The sequence below is a fragment of the Notamacropus eugenii genome, chromosome 4 (genome assembly GCF_028372415.1).
Source record: "Notamacropus eugenii isolate mMacEug1 chromosome 4, mMacEug1.pri_v2, whole genome shotgun sequence".
In the NCBI taxonomy this organism is placed as follows: Eukaryota; Metazoa; Chordata; class Mammalia; order Diprotodontia; family Macropodidae; genus Notamacropus; species Notamacropus eugenii.
In genome coordinates, this window is record NC_092875.1 from 190,302,825 (window position 1) to 190,325,771 (window position 22,947).

General features: G+C 35.2%; 1 protein-coding gene across 1 annotated transcript in view; it reads right to left on the reverse strand.

Moving 5' to 3' along the window:
* NUP153 (nucleoporin 153) overlaps window positions 1-22,947 on the reverse strand; it is a 93,580-nt gene that overhangs the window by 23,833 nt on the left and 46,800 nt on the right. The window contains exons 12-17 of the mRNA XM_072603924.1: window positions 18,416-18,553; window positions 17,470-17,568; window positions 17,236-17,323; window positions 9,179-9,304; window positions 7,505-8,128; window positions 1,332-1,529 (exon numbers count right to left, since the gene is read on the reverse strand). Of these exons, the coding sequence (XP_072460025.1) occupies window positions 1,332-1,529; window positions 7,505-8,128; window positions 9,179-9,304; window positions 17,236-17,323; window positions 17,470-17,568; window positions 18,416-18,553 (1,273 nt within the window). The remainder of the gene's footprint in view (window positions 1-1,331; window positions 1,530-7,504; window positions 8,129-9,178; window positions 9,305-17,235; window positions 17,324-17,469; window positions 17,569-18,415; window positions 18,554-22,947) is intronic.

A 22,947-nucleotide genomic window follows, 5' to 3' on the forward strand; every position in this document is an offset into this window, starting at 1 on the left:
AATGGGGTAAATTATCACACATCAAGGAGGCAAGAAAAAGCTTCTTCAGTGGAGGAGAAAAGGGAGGAGGTGAGAGGGAAAAAGGGAAGCTTACTCTCTTCACATTTGGCTTGAGGGAAGGACAGAGAAAAAGTATTAGAGTTTCTTTAGTCCATACAAACAGATCTCTCAAGCAATGCAATTTAGCTCATGTTCAACTTTTGTTTGCTTTTTCTACTTAGTGGGAACAAATCTGTTAAATGTGAAAACTACTTGGCACTACAGAAGGATAGGGGAAAAGGGGATAAATGGGGTATGGGGGGATGATAGAAGGGAGGGCAAATGGGAGAAGGGAGTAATCAGAAGTAAACACTTTTGGGGGAGAGACAAGGTCAAAAGAGAGAATAGAATAAATGGGGGACAGGACAGGATGGATGGAAACATAGTTAGCCTTACACAACATGACTATAACAGAAGTCTTTAGAAAAACTACACTTATACAGCCTATATTGAATTGCCTGCCTTCTCAGTGGGGAGGGTTGGGGAGGGAGGGAGAGAAGATGGAATTCAAAGTATTAGTAATGAATGTTGTGAATTGTTTTTGCATACAACTGGGAAATAAGAAATACAGGTAATGGGGTACAGAAACCTATCTTGCCCTACAAGAAAAGAGAAGGTGAGGATAAGGGAAGGGAGGTGTATGATAGAAAGGAGGGCATATTGAGGGAAGGGGTAATCAGAATGTAAGGCATTATGGGGTGGGGGGATGGGAGAGATGGGGAAAAAATTGGAACTCAAAATTTTATGGAAATGAATACTAAAAACTTAGAAGAAATTAAAAAAGAAAAATTTTTTTTACAAGGATGCCATCTTTGCCTTCAACCACATCAAAAATTAAACTGTTAAATAAACAGCATAGGCCAAGGGCAGATCCCAAAGTGCTCTTATTTTAGCAGTTTCCCTCCAAGTCAACATCAAGACATTAATAATCACTCTTTAGGTCTCAGTCATTTAACAAATTCTAAATGAGGGCCAACCTTTACCAGAATACATTTAAATTAAATTTAAATTCTAAAACTTAATTCAACTCAATTTCTAACTGGCAGAATGTGCAAGAGAAGTTTTTAAGTTCTATTGTATTTTACTGGAAAATTAAATAATGGAATCATCTTTACAATTCAAAACACAAGTTCTGATAACAACATAATCTGGCTTACTATGTAAATTTTCAAGAAAACAGATTTAACTAATAATTCCAACAGTAACTTGATGACATGTCACTTAAAAATGAGTGTGAAATGAACCCTGGAGATTGGGGGGGGGAAGCAGCAACATCTTGACCGACTACTTACCTATAAGTTCTGATTTTGTGCCTGGCTTTGCACTTTCACATGCTACACACTTTGTGTTATCTGCTTTGTTCTGTACTAGGCACACTTCGCAGTCCCAACTACCCTCAGGTTTCTTGAATTTGTCTAATCCTAGAAATCCTCCAGAAGGCATGGAAACAGAAGTTGTATTACTACATGGCACAGGCACAGAACCTCCTCCTAAAATGGAACAGGAAGAGAAAAAGTATTAGTTTCTTTAGTCCATACAAACAGATCTCTCAAGCAATGCAATTTAGCTCACGTTCAACTTTTGTTTGCTTTTTCTACTTAGTGGGAACAGATCTGTTAAATCTGAAAACTACTGGGGCATTCCATGGGGTTCCCTATTCAACTGCCAAAATGATTTTCTTGAACTGCAGATCTAACCATACTGTTTCCTTATTCAAATTCTTATTGGCTCTTAAATAAAACATAAAACTTCTTTGGTCTTTAAAAGCCCTTCTCAACCTAGTCCCAACCTACCATTCCAGTTTTATTATACATTATTCCCATTTCCATACACTATGGTTCAGTCAAACTGCCCTTCTTGCTGTTCGTCCTTCACACACAGCTCTACTGACTGTCTCTGTGCTTTTGTAGTGACTGTATTATCGCATACTTAGAGAAAGCATTCCTTTTTCATCTTCATCTAGTAAATGCCTTATTTACTTCAAGAATACTTATTTACTACTTTCTTACTTGAAACTGTTCCTGATTCCCTGCTAACCCCAGTAGTGCCCTCTCTTCCATAAACTAACATGTTTACTCTAAATGTACTTATACATGTATGTCTCCCCTAAGAAAATGTAAGCTCCTTGAGAGCAAGGACTATATTATTTGTCTTTGTATTCTCCAGGTCTTTTCACATAGGAGGCATTTTAATTAATGCTTGTTGACTGACTGATTCTTAATATGGACAAAGAAGAATTAAGACACACTAAGCTTGGCCTGGCATCGTTTGAAAGCAACTGAGCCACCTGCTAAGAAGCTGAGTATTTCTTTATTCCTGTTAAATCACACCTAAAAACAGTTAAATTTCATAACACCCTACTTCTTTTATGCTAATCACATACATAAAAATATAATCAAAAGTCAACGGCAATTTTATGAATAACAACACAAACATGTCTGCTTTATTTCTACAGCTAATTTTCATACAGTGGCATCTAACTTACTATAAAATTATTTTCCTATTTTTCTCAGTGTTCCAGCACAGGCTAACTAACCCCTCTGCTCTGTCAGAACTAAACTGGGAAACGAGACAGACTATAGTTAAAAGAACATTGATATAGAGAATGAGAGTTTGAATTCCAGCTCTTCTGTTACTTATATGAATTTATATAAGTTACTTAACTTTCTCAAGATTTCAGTTTTCTCATCTACAAAACGAATAGGATAGACTAACTGATCTCCAAGGTCACTCATCTATAAAATGAATAGGTAGGACTAACTGATCTCTGAGGTCACTTTCAGCTCTCTCACAACCCAACCCTAAGACTTTGTGAGTACCATACACATAGAATGAATACACTTAATAAATATATGCATTTAAACATTAAAATGTCAGATTTTTACAAAAGTTTAGGACCTGGTTATTGTCTTGCATATAAGAGCTTACAAATTGTGTCATCTGTTCAAATGAGAAAATATATTGATTATTGATGTGTTTAAAATGGCTAAAATATATTTTGGTATTTTAATTAATATCTATTATTTATATATGTATATATATATATAATATATGTATAACATATATAATATACGTATATTATATATACATAACACATATATGTATTTTAAAATAATTCAAATAAAATGTATCAAAATAGTTGTTGGGGATGGAAGCTCAATTTCATGTGGACAGTCTCGGGCGGGTAAAGGTGGGAACTTCTAAATCTTAGAGTTCTCATGAGGCCCCCCAGAAAACAGCAGGGAATCGAGGAGTGAGACCGAGCAATCTCGTATATTTCCGCCTCTTCCCATGAGAAATGGGAGAGAGCTCTCCCTGCCCTCGAGATTGGCCCGGGTCTGGGCACACCTATTGTTATCTAACAGGCACGGTATTCAGGTGCAAACTACGAGGCCGGAGAGCTTAAGTACGGTCAGGAAAGCCCGAAGGCGCTCTTAGCTTAGGAGGGGCCCTGACAGGACAGAAGGCTCCGTTTTTCCTCTCTTCACTCTCCCCTCCCCCTCTCTCCCCACTTACACTTCTGCTTCCAATCTCTTACCGTAAGATCTTTGCCTCCTTGGGAGATTTCTCTCTCCCTCCTAAGGAAGAGCTCCCCCTGCACATGTAACCAGGACCCTGAATAAAGCCTAACCCTTGTTCGACTCCAGAAAGTCTCTTCTCTCATACGTTTATCCGGTTTGGCCAACTGAAGACCTGGGACAGGTAAGGTAAGACTTGGGTAGCCCTCAGGCCTCTAGGCCTGGCAAATAGTAACTACTCATTCTACACCAATAAATTCCAAAAACTCTTTAGTCAAAGCATTTTTGACAACAAATATCCTAATCTGATATCAAGTTACTCTTTTAAGACTGACTGCCCTGAAAAACTAGCAAGCTGCTCAGATAAAGTTCTGATATTAGAGAAATAAGGAAGTGATTAAAATAGTAAGAATGGCAGTCATTTCCAAAAAGATCAATATGTAAAAAGGCAGTTTTCAGAGGAAGAAATCCAAGCTATCAACAGTTAAAACAAATACACTCTAAGTCATTAATGCAAGGAATACAAAAGATGAGAAAAAAGGAAAATGGCCATAAGAGGAACTACAGTGTATGGAGTACATACACTACTGGTGGAACTGTGAAGTAATCCAGTTGGACCCCAGGCCTGGAAAGCAATTTGGAACTATGCCCCAAGTCACTAAACTGTGCATACTATATAATCCAGCAATATCACTAGTTCCATACTCCAAAGAAATCAAAGCAGAAAAAGAATCATGCATTTTAAAATATTCATAGCATTTAGTTGTAGTCAAGTCTGCAAATAAAAAGGGTGCCTATCAATTGGGGAATGACTGAAGATAATAATATAGTATATTACTGAATTACACTGTAGGAAATGGCAAAAGAAAAACTTGAGGACTGTACGAACTGATGGACTATGAAAATGAGCAGAAGCAGAGAACAATTTATGTAGTAACAATGTTATTTGAAAGGATTACGAATTCTGATCAACGTAATGATCAATCATGATTCCAGAGAATTGATAATGAAGTATGAAGGCCATTTCCTGACATTTTTGAAAAAACATATAGATGTGTTTTTCTTGACAATCTTGAGGACTGTTTTTCTTTTTGTATTTCTTGAGGTAAGAGATTTGGGAGGAACAGGGGAGTGAGCCATAGGGTCATTTGTGGCCCCTTTCTGAAAAAAAGTTTGTTTTTAAAACATGCACAAAACAGAGAACTAATTGAAATTCAGAAGGCAACAAATAAGCAGATCTTTGAACTAACATGTAAAGTATACCATACGCTTTTTTTTTTTTTTAAAGTAACTTTATGTAGGCAAAATTGTGTTTTCAAGTACTCTTTTCCCCTTCCACTTGGCATACAGGAATCTTTTTTGGTGTTCATTAAGTTCAGAATTTTAAAAAAAAGAAAAAATTGCTGCCCTGAGCTTTTTTCTAACAAAGCAAAGGATGATGCATTTTACAAAGTGATGGCAAAACAAAAAGGCCAATTCTGAATTCTTGTCAGCATTGATGCATTGGAGTTGGAGGGTGAGTGGTGGAGTAGAGAGGGAATGGGAAAAAGAAGATTAATGTGACATGCTGTATGTCTTGGAGGGAAAAATGGTTACTGTAGGAGAATCATTTTGTTGCCCAGCAAATTAATGAGTCCCAGGCCCTTTTTATATTCTCTTGCCACGTGCACTAAACAAACTGTTAGAAAAAAAAAACTTCCAAACTACACGACCATTCATACACATAACCAATCTGTGCATGAATGAAAAGGTACTTTTGAAAAGGGTAAGGTCTCTAAGTCACATACTGTTCAATTTATTCATTGTGCAAGAGAAGTTAATTCTTTTCAGTACGTTCCTCCACGAGTTCTACGCAAGGATAGCCAAAGACTTGTTTTTTAAATGTTAATTTTTAAAAATTCATAAGACTCTCTTCATGAATTCTTTCCTATCCCATTTCAAAGTACTGAATTTAAAGTTCTAAAAAGTTCTAGGCAGTTCTAAAAGCTTTCTTCTTATTTCACAGAAAAATAATATAATCAAGTTAAACTATTCTATTTCATAATCCAATCTTACCTTATCCCCAGGTTCCATACCATAAGACCATGTTAGAGGATTTCAAAAGGAAACAACTTCTTACTAAATACCATGGAAAGAAGAGAAAAATGTTCCAAACTCTTGGAATACTTGCTAATTTTCTGATTTTTTCATTTGACTATAAATAAGACCTCTCCAACTAGATGTACCACGGGTATCTCTGAACCACTATGTCCAAAACAGAAATATCTTTTTCTTGATTTTACTATTTCTATTGGAAGTAGTATCATTATTTCTGTCACACAAATTTAGATTCATCCTTAGCTTTCATTTCTCTCATTCCTCATGTCTTAATTTACACCATGTCTCATATCTGTTTCTCTCCATTCATGTGGCCACTATAGTGGTCCAGGTCTTCATCACATCTTGCTTGAACTATGTATTGTAACGGTCTAATTAGTCTCCTAGCACCCTCTCCAGTCCACCTTCCACACAGCTGCTAAAGTGATCATCTTAAAGCACAGTTCTGACCCAAAAATAGTCTTGTCTGAGAAAAACTCCACTTTTTCTTCTGCAGCTAGACTAGCTCTTCTGTTTGGCATTAAAGGCTTTCATTCACACCCTATCTCCAGTCTATATTTCTAGGTTTATTGCATACTATTTTCCTTTATGTACTCTTATGTTCCAGTTATATTGGCCTGATTGTTGTTCCCTGAATATTCCACCTCCCTTCTCTATGCCTTTATACTGGTGGTCTCACACTCATGGAGTGCACTTCCTCCTTACCCTGTCTTATGGAATCCCTCCTTCCTTTCAAAGCATCACCTCAGGTCTCAGTCCCCACAAGAAGGTTATCCTGATCTACTTCCCTTCCAACACATTTACTCTCTGTAACTGACAAATTACTTTGTATATTTTCCAAATTTTTTGTGCACTTGCTGTTCCTAATGAAATACAACCTCTGTGAGAACAGGGGCTGATTTGTTTCTCTGCAGCCATAGTCCTAGAACATAGTAGGTGCAATAAATGACCCCTAATCCCACAGGATAGCTTAATTCATCTTGAATATCATCTGAAAGGATACATACCACAGTCTATGATATATACCACAGCATAACAACTATACAATGGATATCTAACTTAATGAATCAATCTTGCTTGAACTTCTAAGAATTCCTTTCTCAACTCTGATCTGAAAATAGATTGCACTGAACTAGGTTCTTCTGAATGCTCAAATTTTAGGGATTCTGGGACATAAACTTAGCAGCTTAGCTAAATACATACACACAACACACTTTTCCTGATGTTTAAAATAATACCTCTACCTACTAACATCAAAACATAAACTTCCCATAAAATAGTACAATTATGTGCAAATGAACAAAGTCTGTCTTTCCCTCAAAGACCACTAGCTAGCTCAGCTTCCCTTTTTTGGCTAGATGGATAAGTGGAAAGCTTAAAGCAAAATAGTTGATAGGGTAGATACAATGTCACTGTAGTACTGCTAATCTCACTGCAGTACCACTAAGAAAAATAATTATTAATTTGTATTAAATCTCTTACGGATTTGTATCACATAACCTAAAAGCTACCACTACAGAGAAGCCTCCAAAAAAACATTGTTCCCTTCTTCCTTTTTTTTTTAACCAAGAAGATTGTACCTGGAAATGTTTAAGAGGAATAGTAGAAGGAATCAAAAAACCCCTGAGAAGAGACATTTTTGCAAAAATGAGACCTTTTTCTGATAAATTAACTCCAAGCATCATTACTAATCCATGGGGACATTATTGATCTAAAGTGATAGGAAAATTAGTTGAGATGAAAAGAAATATGAACATGTTAAAAGCATGAATGATATTGTCCTTATCAGTGTGGTAGAGAATTGCAATCTTATTAAAGAAGAAAATTGTTCCAGATAACGACAAACTCACCTGGCTTTTCAGACATACAGGCCACACATTTACTGTCTTCTCCTTTATTCAATACACAGCACACTAAACATTCCCAAGAATCCTTGGGTTTTTTGAATTTATCTCCAAATCCCAAGGTATCAGTGGCTATAGAATAACTGGAAGATGAAGGAGTCACAGTTACTGCATTTTCTGAAGCCACCGGCAACGTCAAGGTTTGCTTAACTCCAGTCCCAGGTTTTGGTGTTTCACAAGCCACACATTTTGTAGCTTCAGGTTTATTTTGTACTAAACAGGTATCGCAATCCCAAGTTCCCACTGCTGGTTTAAATTTGTCTCCAAAACCAAAAGTCCCTGCTGTGGGGAGAGTTGGTCGTACAGAGTTACTGAGTGTCATCGTTCCAGTTTGTTTAGCAGTATCTTTTGGTGGCACTTTGGCAGCTTGACAGGCTACACATTTGTTGTCTATACCTTTGTTCTGTACTAGACATGTGTCACACTGCCAAGTAGTTCCAGCTTTAAAAGTTTCACCAAACCCTGGTCCACTAGAAGAAAAGGTACTTATTGCAGGTCTGGTATAAACTTCTATGCTTGTTGTAGCAGGCTGTACAGCAGCAGGAGAACCAGTCTTTGGAGATGTGAAACCTAATATGTGTGTGAGAAAGTTGGGGAGGGAAGGGTGACAGAAAAAAGAAAAAAATTGACAAATTAATGACTTTAGTACTAAGTCAAACCATGATGCAGGATAATATTACTCAGAAATGACAGCATTACTCCCCTCAAGTCAAGGGCAATCATAGTAATCACCAGAGAGATTTCTCAGAATACACTGTCATGGTCTAATGCTTTGTTTTTACTTGTTGAACTATGCCTTCATATATGAACGTAAGACCCTAGACTTAACTCTATAAACCAGGAGTCAGCAAACTACTGCCCAAGGGCTAGTCCTGCCTGTTTTTGAACAGCCTGCAAGTTAAGAGTGGTATTTACAATTTTAAGTAAAGCAAAATTTACTTAAAAACACACTAGGGCCATAATTTGCCAACCCCTGTTCTAGAGCAAATTTAAGGGTACTCATAATTTAATTTGACTACTAGTCAAACTAATTCTCAGCCCCAGATATACATACTAATGGACAAAATTCTTTATGTTGTCCATTCAACTGTATGTTATAGTCTAAGTAACATTCTTTATCTACTTGATCTTTCCCTAAGGAATACTCAGCTCAAACTCCTTTAGAGGATTATAAACTTCTTTCCAGGGCTCTATAAGGTCCTGGTTCTTGATTCAATCAATGCTGCTACCACCCTACTCAATAAATAATAAACTCCAGTGGCCCTCACACAGAAAAGCCTCTACTTGCAATTCAAAACCCTTCATAATGTAGGCCCCTCTTCCACTATTCAACCTCCAGTAAGTCATTTCCTATGCAAACCATTTTTTCTTCCATCATTTTCCAATTGTTAAGATTCAGGTTTGTTACTGCTTTCCTAAATTCCAGGGATATATGAGAAAAAGAACAACACAAAAGCTTCTCTGTCTCTGCAACAGATACAAGTCTGTCTACCTCTATTTCTAAAGGCTACACCATCTACTCAGTAATAATTTTAAGATATAAAACAGGATAGGTAATTGATATTAATAACAGATCTGAATTTAAAGCTGTTTTCTTGAGAAAATTACTTATTATCTTACCAGGACTTTTCAGAATATCCAGTACACTCCCTTCTTTCAGGGTTTTTGCAGGCCTGAAAGGGCCTTCATAATCTTCATCTTCCTCCTTATTATTGCTTGTGCTATTTATAGTGGTGGAATCTTTAACTGTAATTTGAAGTGAATTATTAATAAATGCAAGTGAAAAATTAAAACACTTAACTACATTAAGCAGCTACAATTCAATGCACTTAATAGATCTTCAAAACTGATCTTCATTTCAATAATTCAACTTTGCAAAAAACCTAGAACTTTTGACATAAAGTATTATTTACAAATCTCTTTCCTCACAACCAATAGAGCGAGATGGGTAGTAGATAAGGAAATAGAAGACACAGAGTTAAGTATGCCATTCAGATTCACATAGTTAAAATGTAAAAATGGGAACCTAAGCCTGTATCCACTAAAAAATTCTTATCTTATTGGACAATACGACTACACGTTTCTATTTAAAATTGTTTCAATAAGTATATTTTTTAGAAAAAAGGATACCGCTTTTCATTCTGAACCAACCAGATGAACAATAAATAAATAAAAGTCACAGTATCTAAAATCCTCCCTCCCTTTTAGTTCATCTGTGGTAAACCCAAGAAATCCGGTCCGTACTTGTTATATACTACTTTCCTAAGGAAAGCTAATTATCTGATGTACTGAATAGTTTTTAAGAATTTAAATTATGGAATTCACCAAATTATATTAAGAAAATAAAAGGCAATATGAATAAATACTACTTGAAAATATTTTTTGAGAACCTCTTTCATTTATCTTTCAATAATCAAGTATTTTTTTTCTCTATGCCACCTCATCCCATATTGGGGGGAAAATTACAAAACCCTTGTAACAAATAAGTCAAGAAAAATAAATCCCCACATTGGTCATGTCTAAAAGTGTTTCATTCTGCATATTCGTCCATCACCTCTTTGTCAGGAAGTGGGCAGCATTTATTATCACTAGTCCTCTGGAATCATGGTGATCATCACTGCATCAATAAGAATTCTTAAGTACTTCAGAACTGTTCACTTTTGTAATAGTGATTTTATTGTAAAATTATTCTGGTTCTGCTCACTTCATTCTGCATCAATTCATAAAAGGCTTTCCAGGTTTCCACGAAACCATCTTTTTCTTCACTTCTAACAGCATTCCTTAATTTATGGGCACCCTCATTAGTTTCCATGTGTTTGCTACTACAAAAAAGAGCTGTATTTTTGTAGCTATGGACCTTCTCTTTTATCTGTTGATGAGATGAGCCCTAGGTAGTAATGTTGCTATGTTAAAGGGCACATAGGTTAGCAATTCTGGGGGCAAAGTTCCCAATTGTTTTCCAGAATGACTAGATTCCACCAACAGGAAATAGGGAGAGTAGAAAGAGGACACACTCAGAGAAGAATTAGTAATAAATTTAAAAAAAACAACAACCCTAAGCTTCAGTGATTGGATAGAAGGGGGTATGCAGGGAAATTTAAAAGAAAAGCAAGGGTAAAAACCTGTGGCAAAACTGGGTCAGAGAGGAAAGCAAGGAAAAAGAGTAAGGTTGCAGAAAATACGTGATTAATAATAATAACCACGGTTAGGATGAACTTCACCCATAAACCAATATTCTGCATCAATACTCTGCTATTTCAGCAGCTACTCCCAACATGTCATTTTCCTTTTTTTGTCAACTCTGCCAATGTGATGGGTATGATATGGAACCTGAGAGTTCTCTAAGAGTTACTGATTTAGAACACTTTTTTTGTATGATTAGAAAACTTGGTTTTCTTCCCTTGAGATCTGTCTCTGCAAACCTTTGGCTTTTTATCAACTGGGGAATAGATCTTATTATAAATTTGAGCCAGCAACTCATATATCCTGGAAATGAGACCTTTGTGAGAAAAAACTGCTGCAAAGAATTATTCTAGTCACAGCTACAGTAGCTTTGTTGACACAAAGACTTAATTTTATACGATCACAATTACCATTTATCTTCAATAATACTATCTCCATTCTTTATTTGGTTATAAACTCTTTCTCCATCCACAGATCTGAAAGGCAACTTCTTCCCTGTTGCTCTAGTTAGTTTTTGATGCAATCTTTCATATTTGAGCTTATCTTGGTATATGGCATAAAATGTTCAACTACACCTAATTTCTGCCAAGACTCCATGCAGTTTTCCCAGCAGATTTTATCAAGAATGTGTCTTTACCCTAGTATTTGGGTTCATCAAACATTAAGATACTAGATTGTTTTTGCCTCTATATCTATCATGCTACACTGATCACTTTCTCTTTATTAACCCACACCACAATTTTCAGTATTACTGCTTTATAGCATAGTTTGAGATTTGGTACTGGTAGGTCCTCTTCCTTCCCACTGAAAAAAAGAGTACTTCCTTGACATTCTTAACCTTTCATTCATCCAGATGAATTTCATCATTTTCCTTCCAGTTTTACAAAGTGATTCTTTTTTTGTAATCTGGCATGCTATTAAGTAACTAAATTAATTTAGACCGTATCATTCATTTTTGTTGTTGCCTTGTCTCAAATTATGAATCTCTGCCCATTTTTGAGTTCAGCTAAGACATTTTGTTCCAAACCATTATTTTAACTGAGTCTTTGTTTCCAGGATTATCTTATAAACAACAACTGATTCTGCAATCTAATCTACTCTGCTACCGTCTTTTATTTTATGGGTGAAGTTCACCCTAACTATGGTTACTATTAATCGTGTATTATCTGCAATCTTATTCTCTTACTTTTTTCTCTCTTTGCTCTTTGACCCCACTTTATCACAGATTTTTACCACTGCTTTTCCTTTAAATTTCTCCAAATACCCCCTCTTCTACTCTATCCCACAAGCTTAGGAATTTACTTATTTATTACTAATACTTTCCCAAATCTCCTCTCCCCAAACTCTCCTCTTCCCACTCTATTTCCTCCTGCTGAGCTAAATATAGTTCTACAACAAAAGCTTCAAACATGTGTGTGCATGTATAGTTTTACACTCCTCAGGCCAGTTCAGAGGAAACTATGGTGTAAGTGATGCCAGTGCTCCCCACTCTTTTCACATTTGTACACAGACTTGTATTTGCACACGGATTATGGAGGATGATATTTTTTCCCATATTCTCTTTCCTTTCTTCTTTTAACACTAAAACACAATAAAATCACTCCAAAGTCCTGTCTTATTTGACTCCCTCTGTGACTCCTGATGACACTAAGACCTGAAGAGACTATTGTATTATCCCCTCCTTATTAGATGTAAATAGTTCATAACTGCTCACTTGTATTTACCTTATGCTTCAAATCTTGATTTTCTATTTAATTATTATTTATTATTATTACATATTAATTATTTCTATTTCATTTAAATTCCCATTCTAATTTTCTATTCATCTCTGGTCCTTTGATCAGGAATGCTTAGATGTTTCATTTCCTTAAAAGTACCTTGGATTGCTCTATAAGATTATACTCAGTTTTGTTAGTTAAGGTATTCTTAATGGAAGGTCTTTATTGTAATATTAACTTCCATGCTCTCTGCTCCACAAAAGTGGTATTTGGTAAATCCTATGTGATCCTGACTGAGATTTTTCAGTACTCTAATTCTTTCTGACTGTTCACATTATTTTTTTCCTTTGACCTAGAAATTCTGGATTTTGGTTACAATGTTCCATTCATTTTGGGGCTTCATTACTTAAGAAGGTGACTAATGGATTCTATTTTCACTGTCTTCTTGTTCTGCTGTGTCTGAGCAGTTTTTTCATGGTATCCTGAAATACTATATCCTTTTTGTGGCTCTTTTTTAAGTGATGACTTTTAGATAGTCAAATGATTCTTAAATTATCTCTCCTTGATTTATTTTCCAGGTCAGTGGTTTTATTTTCTGTTACTTTTTCAATCTTTCTATTCTGAATATTTTTCATGAAGTCATTATTTTTGTTGGTCCATTCAGATTCTCAGGGTGTCTTGTTATGTGGGTAAGCTTTTGAACCTCTTGGGCTAAGCAGTCAGTTATCTTTCCAAGTCTTTCCTCCGTTGTTTTCCATTTTTTTTCCTGGCCTTCTCATTTCAATGCCATTATTTTTTAAAATTTAAAACAAAACTTGCTTCATTTCTTCTAGGAATTGTCATTATCCCTATGGGCAAGATGTGTTTTTAAGATTTTGCTTATAGGTGTTTTGGAATTATTCTCCTCTGTGGGGTTTGTGTTTTGGGCTTCTATGGAGTCATAATCTCTTTTATCTTTTTTTATTTCTTTGTTTACTCATTCTTGGGGAGTGAAGTAATTACAATGAGTCCTCACTTCTCATCATGGTGATCTAACCTGAGATCACCCCTCTTCTCCTGAGGTCACTCTCATTTCTCTGTAGAATCTGACCACTTAGAGATCCTTTTCTAAAGTTGGCCCTTGGGGGCCTGAGTCCAACATCTGACCCTCCTTCAGGGATATGGAAAGGATCAACAGAGCTGCAGAGACTGAGTTATAAGGTGCCTGGGGCTCTCATGTAGTGGTCATGGAAGCTGAGCTGTACAGCCTTCTTCTGTTTTGTTATCCTGGCTGGTCTCCATCTATTTCCACCATATCTTAATCCAATTCTCAACAAGAAGCCTAACAGTGAAAATAGTAAAGTGGCATATATGCCATTCATAAAGGATTCTGAAGAATTCAGGACATTTCTCAATTACGATGCAATATAGCTGTTTCGACTAATAACTTACTCATCCACTAGGTAATATGATTCAAGCAATCTTCAAAAACAAAATATTTTAAAATATTTTCCCTTATAAACAGGTATGAATTTGGTAATCCATTTAGGTTTAACAGTACCTTAAGTGATTGTGAAACTTAAAATGCTATTATGTAAATATGTTATTAGCATAAATAAAACATAGCATACTTCACTTTTACTTAAATTGTACATAAACATATGCTGGGCAAAAATTAATGCTTCTACCTCTTCACTTCAGAGAATTAAACTGCTTGTAAAAATTGAAACCATGAAAGTTAAATCCTAAAGTAAAAAATATTATGAGAATAATCTTAAAACTTAAAAACAAACTCCAAGTCCCAATAGGTTTTAGTTGGGGGTATACTTGAACCAACATTACAAAATATTATGCTAATATAATATTCAGAATTAGGTGCAATGAAATTTTGCCAATATCCTGAAAAATCAACTCTTTGGTTACCAATTCTTAAATCTGACAATTGCACAGCTAATAATTTGCAGATTGCTGAAACTAAAGTTAGGTCCTAGTCATCAAGTTTATTGTCATCTAGCTTTAGAAATGGTATTTTTTTTTTCTGGCAGTTCTAAATGCTATGGTTTTATGGAAATCTTCACAACATGAGAAGCTGTGGTTTATGAGTATATGCAGCGGTTATCCTGCATTTCTAAGGATGTTAACACAGATGAATGCTGTTTGTTAAGTGAATAGTAAAGTAGGATGATGGTTTACTTTAAAACTCAAAAAATAATGGAAATTTGAGATTGAATATGATCTTAAGAGATCCTCCACTAACTATTCACTTTACAAATATGGGAAAAAAGTACATATCAGTGAAGTGACTTCTTCAAGGTCACACAGCAGAGCTGGAATGAGGACTCAGGTCTCCATAATTCCAATTAAGTGCTCTTCTCAAAATCTACTAGGCATAGCTTACTTCTTCCTCTTCTGCTTCTTTAACAGTTTTACTTATAAATTTAAGTATTTGAAAAAAGTTTTGTTTTTTCTTCTCATGTAACATTCTAGGTCCCTAAAAATGCTGGTCTCTTGAAAACAATTCCTAATGTTGGTTTTCTGTAGAGTATCATTACATCAAGAAAGAACAGTGCATTATCAATTCTCCTATATAACTGATGATACTAATTAGTATTTCACTAAATCATGAAAATGTTTTACTATACTATATACCATGCTATAATACTATATTTTTTCCCTGTTCCAAATCTAAAAAAAAAAATCAATACAAAGTGAAATAAAAACTTAAAAAAAAGAAATGCAGTATTATTGGTAATATATGCAATTTGCTGAAAGGATGTGAAAAAGAGAAAACTCAAGAAAAATATAGTAAATATCTAGAGCCTCTGAAACAGTTGATTACAATTCTTTGGGTTATTGTGGCACTAGTCTCTTCTGGCTTTCCTCCTACCTGATTGACCACGTTCACTCTTCTTTGTTGGATTTTCATCAACTTCATACTCACTAACTATGGATTTTCGCAAAGATCTTAACACAGGCCCCCTTCTCTTCTTCCTCTATAATATCTCACTAAGTGATCTCAGCAGATCCAATGAACTGAATTTTCACCTCTATGCAGAACATTCCTAGATCTGTATATCAAGTCCTAAATCTTTCCTCCTTAGCTGCAGTCATCACTAATCGATCTTTGGTCTCTTAGACCATCTCAAACTCGACATAACAAAAAAATAATTATCTTTTGTCTCAAAGTCCTCTCTCTCAACTTTTCTACTACTGTCAGAGATATCACCATCCTCTCATTCACACAATCTCAAGATCCTCACTCTCACTCACTCCTCCATATCTGATATCTACTGCCACAATATCTCTTACATATGTTCCTTTTCATTCACTCACACAAATACCACTCTGAAGCAGTCTCACCACCTCACCCTAGACTACTGCAATTGTTTTCTGGTTGGTCTCCTACTTCAACTTCCTCCCACTCCAATCCATCTTCCACTTACCTACCAAGTTGATTTTTCTAATGCCTATACACCACTTCTACCCCAGCCCTTCACTTAATGAAACCCAATGGCTCCCTATTACGTCTAGTAGCAAAGATAAAATTTTCTGTTTGCTCCTTTGCTACCTAGTCTCCAGCTGTCTTGTCACACTTTAATCCCCTCCATTTACGCTATAATCCAACTATGTTGTCTTGCTATCCACTATCCCTCCCATGACACTCCATCTCCTTACTCCACATGTCTTTTTACTGACTGTGCTCTATAGCTGGAATGTTATTCCTCCTCAGACCTCCTCTTGGCACCCTACTAAACTCAGCTTGAATCTCACTTAAAGAACTTTCTCAGTTTTAGCTGCTTTCCCTCTAAGAATGTCTTCTGCTTACACTATATATCTTCTACATACATTGTTATTTGCATGTTATCTTTCCCCATTAAAAGGTAAAATCCTTGAGGGAAAAGATCATGTTTTTGTCTTTCTTTATATCCCCAGCACTTAGCACAGTGCTTGACTGATTAATAACTAATTATAGAAGATCTGAAGGCACAGAGAGGTTGCTATCTATACTAGTAGATTTATTCACATCAAACATAACAGTAAATAAATAGTAAAAAGAACACTGTATCAGGAATCAGAGGATTAGGGTTATTTAAAAGCTCAGTTTTACTACATCTGTGACCTTGGGCAAATTATTTAATCTCCCTGGATCTAAGTTCCTTATCTAACAAAATGATCCAATCCTATGATAACCCATATCTAATACAGAAATGTAAATAATACAAATAGGGTGTTTCATTATACTTTTAATATCAGGATTATATTCAGAAGTAAAGGTTCTCAAAACAATGAGGAAACTCCAATAAAACAAAAGTCTTACTGCAAGATCCTATAATTTTTTCATTATGGATACTTCCTCCCTTCCCCATTGATGTGGCTCACAACCTTGTTGGAGTTTACGGGATATAAATTGCTATTACTAAAATAACTTATTACTCTACAGCAAGCAAGGTAATAAGCCTCTCCAAACTTGGCTGGGCTGGTCCTGGCCTTTTACAAGATGATGTCTATCATCTGGCCCATTAAAAAAAAAACAAAACCCATCTTTCTAGTTTGGTAAATCCTTCCAAAGTTTCTGCTTCCTATTATAGCCTATGACAACTGAAAGTCACCTTCAAATAACAATAAAGACATTACAGAAATACTTTAGGGGAGACAAAACCTGAAACAAAGAATATCACAGACGGAAGCAATATCCTTTCTCAAGATACTCTAAACAATTCTGAAGGTCAGAAAAAAAATAAAACTGGTTCAAATGTGAACCTATTCAGAATATGATGCATTCTTTTTCCTGCTTACCTGAGCTACTTATCGTTGACTCTGAAATACTACCAGAGGCAGAAATTTCTGATGATTTCACAACAGGCACACTAAATGTAAATCCAATCTGTAAAGAAATATTATATCCAATTTAACAACATATGAGACCTAGAATAATACATTCTAGGTGGAACGCTCTAAAAAATATCTATGATTACATATGTACCCCTTTGAATTTCTCTGACTGACCACACAAAAATCAATGCTACTTACAGATGTAGGAGGTAGTATGTCTGCCTCAGTAGATTTTACAATTGGAGATGAAAATCTGAACACAGGACTGCCAGCATTATTTGGAGAGGCTATTTGTACCTAGTTTTCCAAAGTATAAAAATTTTACAAAAAATACACACACAGAATATAACTACACAATTGCAAACAATTAAAGAGAATTTGCAAAGTTCATCACATCACAGTTCCTTTAAGTGTAAAAATAAACTCTAAGCTATTAAAAAACATGCTACTGTGATCCTAAATGTGAAACGATCATTGATATAAAATCCTACAATAGTGAATATTTCCCCATGGAAGCAGAGCATTCATTTATTGAAAGAAAATGACATCTTTGCAAGAAACAAAATACTCTGCCAAGAGCACTCAGCAATCTAAATCCATTAAGCAAGCTCTTTACATTCAAGCTGATTTTATTTCACTTTAATGTTATGCTTTTTTCCTTACTTTTATTAGAACCATGCATAAAATACAATAAAATTTTGTTTTAATCCTCCTCACTATAAATTAAGAGTGAAATACAATAGTGCAACATTTTCAGAGTTCCCAATCATATTACTTTATCTTGCCAATATAATCATTTAGTAGGAATACTTCTAATAAAATAGTTCACAGCTATTAATATGGATGAAAATCCTAACACCTTGAAGCTAAATCTGGTGATGAAATGGATTCTTTGAATTTGGAACCTCAAATGAGATGCATGGCCATCCCCATTCTCTTTGCAGAAATTCTTAGTATGCACACTGTTTGTTTAGCCTTGAAGAATTTAGGGTCACCCTCCACATGGCTTAAACCTCAAGAATTTTTTTTTAAATGATGTTTCCAGTTCCTAACCGCTCTACACACCTTTTAATAGCCTCAAAATGAAAATCAGATTGCATTTATCCAACAGCAAAGAATTATGAAATATATTCTTTTAACTTACCTTATTTGACAGTGGCTGTGTAGCACTGATGGGTGATAGACAAGAAGAGGTACTCAAAGAAGAGCAAAAACTGAAGACAGGCAATGAAGTAGTTGTAATTGGCAGGGATATTTTTGGTAGTATTGGTGCCTCTACTTCCTAAAATGATACATAATTCAATTATGTTTTATAAGAAGATTACCCTTTTATTTATATTAAATCTTAAATAGTGTTTGAATATATGTAAAAGCTCCTAAAATGAAATTCAGGAGAATATTATAATTAAAGTAATTCATATTTGGATAGTATTTTACAAAACAATAAGACAGATTTTTGAATTTAATCTTTATTACCACCTTATGGGAAAAGCTGAGCAAATATACTCAAACTTTATAGATGAGGGAACAAGTCGAAAAGGTTATCCACTTTATTCAAGGGAACACAGCTATTAAGTGGGTGAATCAAGACTAAAAGTGACTATCAAGTGTTAGAAGGAATGAGAGGAACCTCAATAGGAAAATATCACTCCATCTTAGCCTGTGACAAAGATATAAACATATAAGGCAGAGTCTTCTATTCAGATTAGAACTTAGAAAATTTGATTTGTTCATTAAAAAAGACTAGCAGTCTCACATGGCCTCAATTTTTAAAGGAAAATCCTCTCAGAAGAGGTAAGATGCTCAAAAACAAATTTCTGATGACAAATTCCAAAATGAGGAATAACAACTGGCATTTATACAGCTCTTTAAAGTTCTCAAAGGGCCTTAAATGCATTATTTCATTTAAACCTCATGACAAGTACATGAGGTGGGTACAATAAGTATTATTCCCATTTTACAAATAGATACTGAGGCTTAGATAGAGACTTGTTTGGACTCACACACTAGCAATTATTAGAGGTAGAATTCGAATCCAGTTATCATTGACTCCAAAATCAGTCCTCTATTTTCTACATCACACTGGAAAATCAGCAGAAATTATTTTAAGAGTCTAAAACATCTATACTGGCAACTTATCAACTAACTCACATTTTAAAAAGGTATATATAGAAGATGAAAGTAAGGTAAAGCAATTGATGATGCTAAAAAGTAACTTGGTCTTATAGAATGTAAAAGTTCAGAACCAAAATTAACCAAGGCTTGTGATGAATGATAATGACCACCAAAAGAGATTTTTGCTGCATGAAAGAGGAATACAGAAGGCTTGCTGTTTAGCCTGGAAGAGTAGATGATAAAGGATTACATAGAAGAGACAGTACTACCAATGCAAAGTACACTATCTAAGATACCTGGATTCTAATATGCCTACTAATATGATGAGATCACTACTAAGTGAGATATTACGCAGAAAGAAGAGAAGGGAGCCTATGTCAGAAACTTCGTTAAATCAGGTTACTTATTGCAGATAACAAGTCATCTGACCTCTTTCAGTACCAGTTTCTTCAACTGTAAAATGAGAGTGGGACTAGATGCATCTTTTCAATTCTAATATTCTTAAATCATAAATTTTTCTTCATTCTAGTTAGCAATTACATAATACCTTAATGCTTACAAAGCAATTGATAGTACATCATTTTATCTTCACAAAAATTCACAGAGGTAGATGCTATTAATATCCCCATTTAATTGAGGAGGAAACTAAGACAGAAAAGGTGATTTGTTCAGGGTCACAAACAGATAGTAGTAAACACCTGAAGCCCAAACTTGTTTTAACTTTACAGTAATATTAATGTTATCCTTATGTTTCCAGTCTGGGATCATTCACCTTCTAGAAAGACCGTGCATAGAAGTTTTGCTGATTTTGTCTTTGTAAAGAAAAATCCTCCTCTGATTAAAGGTCTTATAGAACTTTTTCTTCAGACATATAATTCTAATTAAATCTCTACTCTTTTTCAGAGCCCCAAAGGGTATCATAATAAACACTGTTTTTATTCTACTTCTCATTGTCCTACTGCTCACTTCTTAGCTTGCTCAGCTTTCAACTTAGCTAACCATTCCTCATTTCTAAAATGTTACTTAATCTTTCTTTGTCTATTTCATGTTCTTTCTTGCCTTTACAGATGGGAGAGAATGAGCTAATTCCTTAAGATCTGTCTCTCCCTAGAATTTCCCTGAGTTTTTCCACCTTGCTCAGAAATTTCTTTCTTATCGAGGCCTGCTTTAGCCATGACTATCTTTGGCAGGTAACGGATTAGTGTGTCTACTTTTCACTGATTCCTTGTCTCATTCCCTACTTATATCTTTTAAATTTCTCATCTCATATCTTCTTTCTTTCCAACTCATTTGTTCCCTTCTTTTCTATTTAGATAAAAAAATCAACTACGAATACAGGATGAATGAGGCACAGTTAGATAACAGTTTGTGTAAAAGTAAGATTAGGAGTTTCAGCATACTAAAAGTTCAAGGATCAATAGCAATGGGTAGCTGTTCAAAAAGCTGGTGAGATGTTTTTGTCTTTTTTTCCCTTTTTATGTAACTTTTGGTTGTATCAGTACAGGGAACTCAAAATGAGTTTGAGTAACATTTTCTAACAGATGCAGATCTGCATTTTCTGGAGGAACCTATGGACCCCCACCTGAAGGAAATTTTAGCTTATCTACCTGAACAGGATCAAAGTGAAACAGATAGATCGATGCTAAGTTTGCCATGATCTTGCCCCTTTCTCCATACATTTTTATTAATGATTTGAATAAAAAAAAAAAAAAAAGATGAGACAAGTGTATCAAGCTTAAACGTAACATGAACACTAAGAAAACTAATGTAGTAAATAAAAGCAGCAGCACTCACATAAAAACCTTAAAATCACAACAGTAGAAAGTCAAAATCTTGGAGTCAGGAAATACTGCATCTAGTTATCTGTTACTAACTCATTATGTGCTCTTTGTAAGATCTTTCCTCATTCTGGGCATTTGGATCAGCTCCCTCATCTATAAAATAAAGGGTTCTGCACCTCTAAGATACCCAGTAGCTGAAAATTTCTTTTTTTTAAAAAATTAATTTATTTTGTTTTCAGTGTTGTACAATCACTTCCATACATCTTAGATTATTTTCCTCCCTCCCCTTCCTTCCCCCCTGTCTCTGAGACACCATACAATTTTATGTAAGTTCTACATATATACTTATACATTTTCATCTTAGTCACGTAGCACAGAACAATTAAAATGAACAGGAGAAATCATAAAACAAAATGTAATACAAAAGAAAATGGTCTGTTTCATTCTGTGATCAAATTCCATGGTTCTTTCTCTGGATGTGGAAGCCATTTTGCCTCAAGAGTCCACTGGGAATTTTTCTAAGTCCTTGCATTGCAACAAAGTACTAAGTTTACCAGAAAAATTCCTCACACACTGTAGTTGTTGCTGTGTACAGAGTTCTCCTGGTTCTGCTCCTTTCACTCTGCATCAGTTCATATAAGTTTTTCCAGGCCTCTCTGAAGTCTTCCTGTTCATCATTTCTTATAGCACAATAGTATTCCATTACATTCATATACCATAATTTATTAAGCCATTCCCCAATTGATTTGCATCCCCTTGACTTCCATGTTTTGGTCACCACAAATAGAGATGCTATAAATACTTTTGTACATGTGGGACCCTTTCCCATTTTTATGATCTCTTGGGGATACAGTCCTAGAAGTGGTACTGCTGGGTCAAAGGGTATGCACATTTTTGTAGTCCTTTGGGCATGGTTCTAAATTGCTCTCCAGAATGGGTGGATCAGCTCACAGCTCCTCCTACAATGAATTAGTGTTCCAACTCTCCCACATCTTCTCCAACATTTATCATCTTCCTGTTTTGTCATGTTAGCCAATCTGATAGGTGTGATGTGATACCTATGAGCTGTTTTGATTTGCATCTCTCTAATCAACACTGATTTAGAGCATTTTTTTTCCTCACAAGGCTATAGATAGGCTTTAATTTCTTCCTCTGAAGACTGCCTGTTCATACTCTTTGACCATTTATCAACTGGGGAATGACATGTATTCCTGTACATTAGACTCAGTTCTCTATGTATTTCAGAAATGAGGCCTTTATCACAGACACTAGTCGTAAAAATTCTTTCCCACTTTTCCGTTTGCCTAATTTTGGTTGCATTGGGTTTGTTTGTGCAAAAACTTTTCAATTTAATATAATCAAAATTATCCATTTTGCACTTCATAATGTTTTCTATCTCTTGTTTAGTCAAAAATTTCTTCATTCTCCATAAATCTGATAAATACACTATTCCTTGCTCTTCTAATTTGTTTATCGTATCAGTCTTTATACCTACATGTTACCCATTTGGACTTTATTCTCGTGTATGGTTTCAGGCATTGGTCTACAACCAGTTTCTACCACACCGTTACCTAGTTTTCCCAGCAATTTTTGTCGAACAATGAATTCTTATCCCAGAAGCTGGGGTCCTTAGGTTCATCAAATAGTAGATTGCTATATTTATTGACTCCTGTGGCTTGAGTACCTAAACTAATCCACTGGTCTACTCCTCTGTTCCTTAGCCAGTACCAAGTGGCTTTGATAATTGCTGCTTTATAATACAATTTGAGATCACCTTCCC